Source organism: Arachis ipaensis, chromosome B6 (assembly GCF_059453495.1).
Source record: "Arachis ipaensis isolate K30076 ecotype BB chromosome B6, ASM5945349v1, whole genome shotgun sequence".
Taxonomy (NCBI): Eukaryota; Viridiplantae; Streptophyta; class Magnoliopsida; order Fabales; family Fabaceae; genus Arachis; species Arachis ipaensis.
The window spans coordinates 141471623-141480319 of record NC_142441.1 but is presented as its reverse complement, the minus strand read 5'-3'; the positions used below and the strand labels follow the sequence as shown (position 1 = coordinate 141480319).

Sequence of the window (8697 nt, the reverse complement as noted above, 5' to 3'; positions counted from 1 at the left end):
GAATTCATAGTGAAAAAGCAAAATAAAACTAACAAAAACTAGCAAATAAAGAAAAAAGCGAGATATTCACACTATTCACATATATACAATAACCAATAACACAACACCATTGCAAGTCCCCGGCAACGGCGCCATTTTGATGATTTGATTTTTGACGGTTTAGAATTTCACAAATAAAAATCTCGTTGAAGTATAGTCTCTAAACCAACAATAATCCTTTCATGCAAAAATTTGTTTGTCACAAGTACAAACCCCTAAAATCTATAAACCGAAGTATTTAAACCTCGAGTCGTCTCTCAAAGGACTTGCAGGGTAGTGTTCTTGTTATTGGTTATGGACTTGTTTATTTTGGGGTTTTGGATGAGGAATGTGAATAGTAAATGGTAGGAAAACTTTATTCACAAAATGGTCTTGGCAAGGTTTGGTTGTCAAGGGTCTTCATCATTATCACTAGCCACAAGTATGGTAGTTGCAAGGATTACTCCCACTTAGTCATCCTTAAATCGATTAACAAAGGAAAGTCAAGTGAGTTATATCAATCCTAGTCCATAAGTCCTAGCTTTCCACTAATTGGATTAATGAAGGCTAGAGTTAATGGCTATCAACTATCAATCAATTGGACACTAGTGACTCAAGAAATCCTAAGTTACCTTCTCAAGCCAAGAACATAAAATTCTAGTCTAACATTCTTCCAAGCATTTAATCAAACACTTGGAAGGCACAAAAGAAAAGTATAGTCAATCACAACAAGAATGAATTCTAACTACAATTGAATGTAAAGAATTAACAACAACAATCAAGGAAATCACAATTATCATGAATTACCTCAAATTGCATTATTGAAAGAAAATAAAGAGAACAAGAATATCTCAATTACAAAACCTAGAAACAAAATAAGAGAAATTACAACAAGAGAATAGGGATAGAGAGAAGAACCAAAGTGTAGCAATCATCAATTGAAGGTAGAAGTAGAAGGAGACTTGAATTAAATCTAGAACTATGAGATCCTAATCAAACCCTAATTCCTAATCCTAATTCTAGAGAGAAGAGAGAGCTTCTCTCTCTAACTCTAACTACTTCTAAAACTAAACTATGACTAATGATTAAAGTATATAGATTCCTCTTCAATCCTTGGCTTAAATAGCATCAGAAATGAGTTGGATTGGTCCCACAAGGCTTCTAAAATCGCTGGCCACGTGTTGCATTAAGTGAGTCATGTGCCACCAACGGCGCGTCCGCGTACCGTGTGCGTGCGCACCCCTATGCGCGATGCAACTATGGCAAATCTTATATCGTTTCGAAGCCCGGATGTTAGCTTTCCAACCCAACTGAAACCGCATCATTTGGACCTCTGTAGCTCAAGTTATGGTCAATTAAGTGCGAAGAGGTCAGGCTTGACAGCTTTTTGGTTCCATCATTTCTTCATGAGTTCTCAAACTTTACATGCTTTTTCTTCATTCCCTTAATCCAATCTTTGTCTCCTAAATCTGAAATCACTTAACAAACATATCAAGGCATCTAATAGAATCAAGGTGAATTAAATTTAGCTATTTTAAGTCCTAAAAAGCATGTTTTCACTCTTAAGCACAATTAAGGGAGAAGTTATAAAACCATGCTATTTCATTGAATAAATATGGGTAAAAGTTGATAAAATCCCCAAAAATCAATACAAGATAAACCCTACAAATGGGGTTTATCAACGTGTAGCAAATTGGTTTGTCATTTCACGATGTATTTTGTGACTACTAGATTCTAGTTTGATGTATTGGTTAATGACTAAGTCCATGATGTTAATTTTATTTATGTTCTACTAGATTCTAGTTTGATGTGCTAGGTAATGGCTATGTCCATGATTTTAAATTTATTTATGACCATGTTATGAGAAACTACTAGTTTCTAATTTGATGTGCTAGTTAATGACTATGGCCATGATGTTAATTTTATTTATGACCATGCTCTGAGAAACTACTATATTCACTAAAAATATCAATGCTTAACTTGGATGCATACTTTTTCTTCATTACTAGTACATTGTAATTGTCAATAATAGACTCGACGTCGTTTTAAACTCTTTAACGTACGCCCTCAGTCTTTCCTATAATATACACCTACGGTGGGTCTGACTCGCGTGCACTAGGTTCGGTGCGCTGGGGCACCTACTACGACTGTGACCTTCTACACCGCATAGCCTACAACGTCTTTGACCTCGCATTGATTGTGTATCCATCTCATTCAAGAAGCGAGTTTGTTTGGGACGACCTTTGGTAACTCTCTTAAGTAAAGGATTAGGTATCATCCGTGGCCCTCCGTACACGGGCCAGGTTATTGGGTTGCCCAATGGCCTAAATCTAGCTCTGTACACCTTTTGGATCTCATCCATCCGATACACCTCGTGAACGTTAACTTGCCAACCAAGACGTTGGTTTGCACAACATGCAAAAACATGATGACATGGAAAGTGATCTACTTGAAAATATCCACAGTCACAGTGCTTGCGTCGTAGGTCTACTGCATACTCTGCATCGGTGGGCATCTCCCGCACCTCGAAAACCTCATTCTGCCTATTGAAACAACTAACCATGATGTTTCCAGCCGCTATCAAATTTTGCTGAATCTTTTCGGTCACTGTTTCTGAGAATAAGTGTCCGACTCGAATACAAGTCTCAAGCATCATCCTTTTTTCTTCTAAACAACTCATTTAGTCTGTAAAAAGTCGCCTTTACAAGTGCTGTGACGGGAAGATTACATGCACCCTTCAACACCCCGTTGATGCACTCCACTAGGTTTGTCGTCATATGACCCCATCGATGGCCACCATCATATGCCAAAGAGTGTTGCTCACGGGGAATCCGATCTAGCCAGCGAGTGTATGCCTCACCCCGACTACGCAACCTCTGGTAACGGATTTCGTATTCAGCCACCATCCTAGAATAGCCTGGAAAACAAGATACAACGAAAACACACAACGATAACCACCATTGGAAACATAACCACAAGATGCATAAAATATTAAATAGAACACATTGTTAATTATCTATGTTCACAACAAGCTTTTGCATGAACGGTGCCTTGAACTTCCTCAAAAAGTTGGATGCTATGTGCTTAATGCAAAACATGTGTATGGCCCTTGGCGGCTCCCATGCTCCATCACAACGAAAAACTGCTTACCTAATAGACTTGTGTCGATCAGAGATAAGTCCCACTCCATCCTTCGTCACTACATGGGTTCGCAAATGATGAAAAAAAAGAACCATGCATCTGATGTCTCACCCTCTACAAGCGCAAAGGCAATTGGCACAATATTGTTGTTGCCATCTTGAGAAACTGCAACCAACAACGCTCTTTTATATTTTTCATACAAGTGTGTGCCATCTACCTGTACAACCGGCTTGCAGTGCCTAAATGCTCTAATACATGGGTAGAAACTCCAGAAAACTCGGTTTAGAACCCTGACATCCTGAGCCAATTCATCCCCGCAGTAGCAAGGTAACGTTTCATATTTGACGGCTACTGATGGCTATTTCTTCACCATTGCCTCAAATCATGTGGACAACGCTTCATAAGAGGCTTTCCACCCTCCAAAAATTTTTTCAACTGCCTTCTACTTAGCCAGCCATGCTTTGCAATAGCTAATCGTGTAGTTAAAGTTCGATTGGACATCTGCAATCACTGATCGTACCTTTATGGACGGATCGGCCTCTACCAATGGCTTAATTGCTTATGCAATAGTGTCTGAGTCCAACTTCAAATGATCCTGAGAAATAGTGACCCTAGTACAAGTATGGCTGCCATTGTATCGTCTAATCTCCCAACAGTACTTTCTCCACATCATGCTAACCTTGATAAGCTAATCATAGCTTTGCCCATATTGCACATATTTCGCATAAAATGTCGTAGGCTCAGACTCAAAAATCCGATAATGAACACCTCTGTGAATGGTATAATCTTTAACTGCCTTTATCATGGCCTCTCAGGAATTAAATTCCATCCCTAAGACAAATTCACCATCTACGACCACAGGTGGATCTACAATAACACCGCCAAACTATATTTACACAGTGCATAATATTAATACACAAACATAATATTTAAAGTACTAATCCAAATACGGTGTGATGCAACTACAAACCTGCATCGGCATACTCTGAAAATTCTGGAGCATTCATGGCATCAAGATCCAAAGCGCGCATGAAAGACGGTTCTTCGAATGGATGCTCACTTGCTAGTGCATTTGCGACGTCTTCTACGTCCGACTCAACGGTGCAGTCCTCTTGTTCCTCGTCTGCATTCGGATCAACGACATCGTAATTGCCTTCATATTCCTCTTCGCTGTCACTGTTATAACTTTCCCAATCGAAATCATAATCATGTTCTTCCACCATATTCGGTAATTGTTCGAACTCCACATACAACTCAATAACAGACACTTGTGATTGGGCTTGATAGTAGATTGAGAACATCTCTTGCAGACTTGTGTCATCATCGATGCACATTGCCTGAAATTGAACGAACCCACTGAATACTAATATAGGTCGTTTGTATAAAATATTTGTCACCCTCTTTGGCATATGAGGATCTATATTTTGACAAATACAACTCTTAAATTCTTCAAACGACACCATAAAAGAAAGAACAGATATACAAGGATTATTACACATAAATATCACACCTTCAGCTGTTTCAGATAAAATTTGATCATTATAATAAATTTTAAAACTAATATTATTATTCATTTTTGTGATCACGAAAATTATATTTCTATTATAATTTTTAAAACGAATTAACTAAATATCATAGTCTTAAAATGAATAAAAAAAATTTACCTGAAAATATGAAATAAAAAAATAGCTTGCACACAAGAAAGAAGAGAAATAATAATAAGAAGAATAAGAAGTAGAAGAAGAGCATTAGAACAAGGAGAATCGATCGAGAATTGCAAGACATTACATTCACGCACTCTATATATAGAGAAGTTAACAAACAAATCGTTACTCACGTTTATGAATTAAATAATTTCTAAATTTTTAGAAAAGGAAATCGGCACTAACGATTTCATGATGGTATAGATTCCAAACACATTTTTGTCCTACTTGAAATTATGAGTTCTATTTTCTATATTTTTTGTCCTATTTAAAAATCGTTAGTCTCATTTTCGTAGCAGTTTGTCCATTTTGAAATCGTTACTAACGATTTTTTTTATTGTATTTTCAATTTCCATATGGGTGCATTACACTAAATTAGCATAATATCCCTATATTACACTCATTTTTTGATAATATTTAAAAAAATTAACCTAAAAAAATGCTTATATGTAAAGAATAATTTATTTTTTTAATAGTTTCAATTTGAATTTAAATTTTTTTTTACTGTATTTTCTAACTCAACAAACAATTAACTAATTAATTACAAATCTAAATTCTATTTAATGATTGTTATTGATTAATAAATTATTACATATACAAAATAGTTAAACATACGAATAAGCTAACTATATCTCCAACCAACTTAAATTTGTTTGAATTTGAGTTCATGGGGCCAATTTAATCCGTTGCAATTTTAATTTGATGTGATATATGTTTTTAGGATACAATATAACTAAATCTATTCATTTTTAACTAATTAGCGTACAGCTTCACCTTCACATACACTCACATTATCACTGGTACTTTCCGTTCCCTTGTGATTTTACTTCAATTATTACTAGCTTTTTGTTTGCTTACTTTTGTTATTATCATCTTGTTCTTTTCCAAACTTCCGAATTTTGTGTTGTGTGAAATGATTTATTGGTGGCCCTTCACTCCACCATTTTGTCTGTGTGTTCATCAAAGCATATGAAGGGTTAAGTTCATGGGGTTCCTACTTGTCTCATTCACATTTTAATTTTATTCTGTTTAAACTCCAATAATTGAGGGAACGGTATATATAGCTTGAAGCTGGGGAATCTTGACTTGAATATTATTGGAGGTGAAAAAATGGCAAAATGCAACTATCAAATTAAACACATTCAGACACGTGACCTTATTTATTTTAATTAATTAATTTTCCATGCATTCTTGTCATTCTCCCTAGCCAAACATTATTCTTTCAATAATTTTTGTAGTAACTTTAACAAATATTATTATATGCACTATTTTTTTTGTCTCTATGTTCTCTATATATTTTTTATATTTTAGTATTGAATAAACACCAAAAATACATTCAAATAACTTTGTTGTTGACAAAAATGCACCTAAATTTTGCTATCGATAAAAATACGTTCAAATAATTTAAAAATACGACAAAAATATCCAACATTAAATATGAAAAGTGATTTAGATATTAAATTTTGATGCAATTTTTTGCAAGCATGATTAGAAAAATGAGGTATTATTATTCTTAAAATTTAGTGATTTTTCCCTAAATATATATATATATTTTTGTGATTTTTTAAAAGTATTATTGTTTGTTGACAAAAAATCACAAAAAAATATATACTTAGCGAAAAATCACCAAATTTTAAGGATAAAAATATCTCATTTTTTAAATTATGCTTGCAAAAAACTGCATCAAAGTTCAATCTCTAAAGCATTTTTTGAGAATAAATATTTAATGTTGGACATTTTTGTCACGTTTTAAAATTATTTCAGGGCATTTTTGTTGATAACAAAATTCGAGTGCATTTTTGTCAATGATAAATTTATACGAGTGCATTTTTGGCAGAATTATTTTTCATATGGAACACCCGCCGTTGGTGTTTTTACTCAGGAAGCGTGGTGACAGGGTGCGTCAACGGCGTGGCAGTTCCCTGGCAACATGCGGGGAGCGTGGTGTTGTGGTGGGTTCAGACGGATGACAGTTCCCTGGCAACACGCGGTGGGCGTATTGCCTTAGAATCCTTGAAGCGTTGTAGGGTTTTCGCGCGTTTCTGAGGAGCCTACAGCAACACAGGAGGAAGGGGCGGCCGGGGCATGTTGTAGGCGGTCTGCATGCAGGGGACAGTCCCTCTATCCCGGTAACCAGCGACGTAGGGAAGCTCTATAAATTGAGCTTCTTCGTGACTCATTCATGCATCATTTGTACCGAGAAAGAAGAAGAAGAGCGAGTTAGTAGTGTGAAAAAATATATGTACCGAGAAAGAAGAAGAAGAGAATGTTGCATCACCAACCAATCAGACTGAAACACGTGGCAACATGCTCTCACGTGTTGATTCAGCACGCCTTCCACATATTGCTTCACCAACCAACGAGATTGAGACACGTGTCAACACGCCCCCACGTGCTGACTCAGCACTCCCTCCACGTGTTGCATTACCAAGCAAGCAGACTTCGTCACGTGACAACCACGCCCTCCGCGTGCTGCTGACAACACACCCCCTGCATGTTGAAGCTTCCCTCTGTCACGTCCATCAATTTATAAATACACACACTACACCCATTTTCAACTAAAACACCAATAATATTTTCATTTTATAAAAAATTAACTCATTTTTGGTGGTTTACACTTTAGTATTTAAAGGAAAAGTTAAAAAGATCAGGGAATAAATAAAAAAAGTTATCTTTTAATATAAAAGAAGAAAAATATACATTTTAAGTAATATAGCCTTCTATAAAAACAGTATGCCAAATCTTAAATAATTAAAATTATAAACTAATATATTAATAGGGTGATGATAAAACCAACAAACAATTAGACGAATAATAAGTAATTTGGCCTCATGAAAATGAATACACAAGTTTATATAAATTCCTAAAACAACAAAAGCAATGTCTCCACTATATACTTATTATCAAGGAATATCATGTGATGACAAACATATTTATTTCCGAATATACACAAGATGAATTTCTCTTTCAAGCTTATTTTCATACAAATAAAGATAAATGATGATGACTTGTAATTTATTGGCACTCTTTCCACCGATTCCGATTGTCCTCTTCTGCATGCGTTAAGGTCCTCAACCTTCTTGTCTTTTATCATTCAGGAGACATACTATTCTTCGGTAAAATTTTAACTTAGAAAGTGATTCGACTCTCTCAATCTGAATTTTTTGATATAACATGTTTCTTTTTATTCATTTAAATTTTTAAGAGAAATAATATCATAATATAATATTAAAAGATGCTATTACACGAGAGAATATGTTAAAGATATAATCATTACTATCATGACAATCCAGAACCTCATTTTTATTATAGGATCGAGTATTATAATAATGGATATTGATTTGAATATGTTATGTATAAATCAAAGTAAACCACTAATCAAAGTAAGCCTATTTGTACGCTAGTTCATGGACACTAAACAGTTAGCTACCTTTTATCAACTCTTGGTTTTGTCCTTTAAGAAAAAAATGGAAATGCGGACTAAAATTAATTGGAGACTGGAAAAAAAAAAGGCCTGATAAGTTTGGTTACAGTTAAATTTGGGTGTCAAATTAATGAATAAAATCTTTATAAACTTTTCACTTTTTTTTTTTATTTTCTTGGATGTGTGACTAATTCTTTATATTCTTCACACTTACTAGTCAACACGTAGAGCTTTGGATTGTGGGTAGCTGCTGGTTGATGCGGTTTTGTCTCGTTGTCTTTCTTGGAGGTGTTTGGTGAGGGTTTGTTTATGGATTTGTAAGATCTTGGTGGAGTCATTATCATATCAGGAATACAAGGTAGTTTTTATTGCTGATCTGTATGGTTGGTCTAAAATGTTCCCAATCACAAT

General features: G+C 35.0%; 1 protein-coding gene across 1 annotated transcript; it reads right to left on the bottom strand.

Moving 5' to 3' along the window:
• Nucleotides 1-2095: 2095 nt before the first annotated feature.
• LOC107647581 (uncharacterized) lies at nucleotides 2096-2581 on the bottom strand. Its single transcript, XM_016351649.1, has one exon. The coding sequence runs from the start codon at nucleotides 2579-2581 to the stop codon at nucleotides 2096-2098; it is 486 nt and encodes a 161-aa protein (XP_016207135.1).
• Nucleotides 2582-8697: the final 6116 nt, after the last annotated feature.

Excerpts from the sequence above, each read along its gene's own strand:
- LOC107647581 (XM_016351649.1), bottom strand. The coding sequence starts at position 2,581 with ATGGTTAGTTGTTTCAATAGGCAGAATGAGGTTTTCGAGGTGCGGGAG.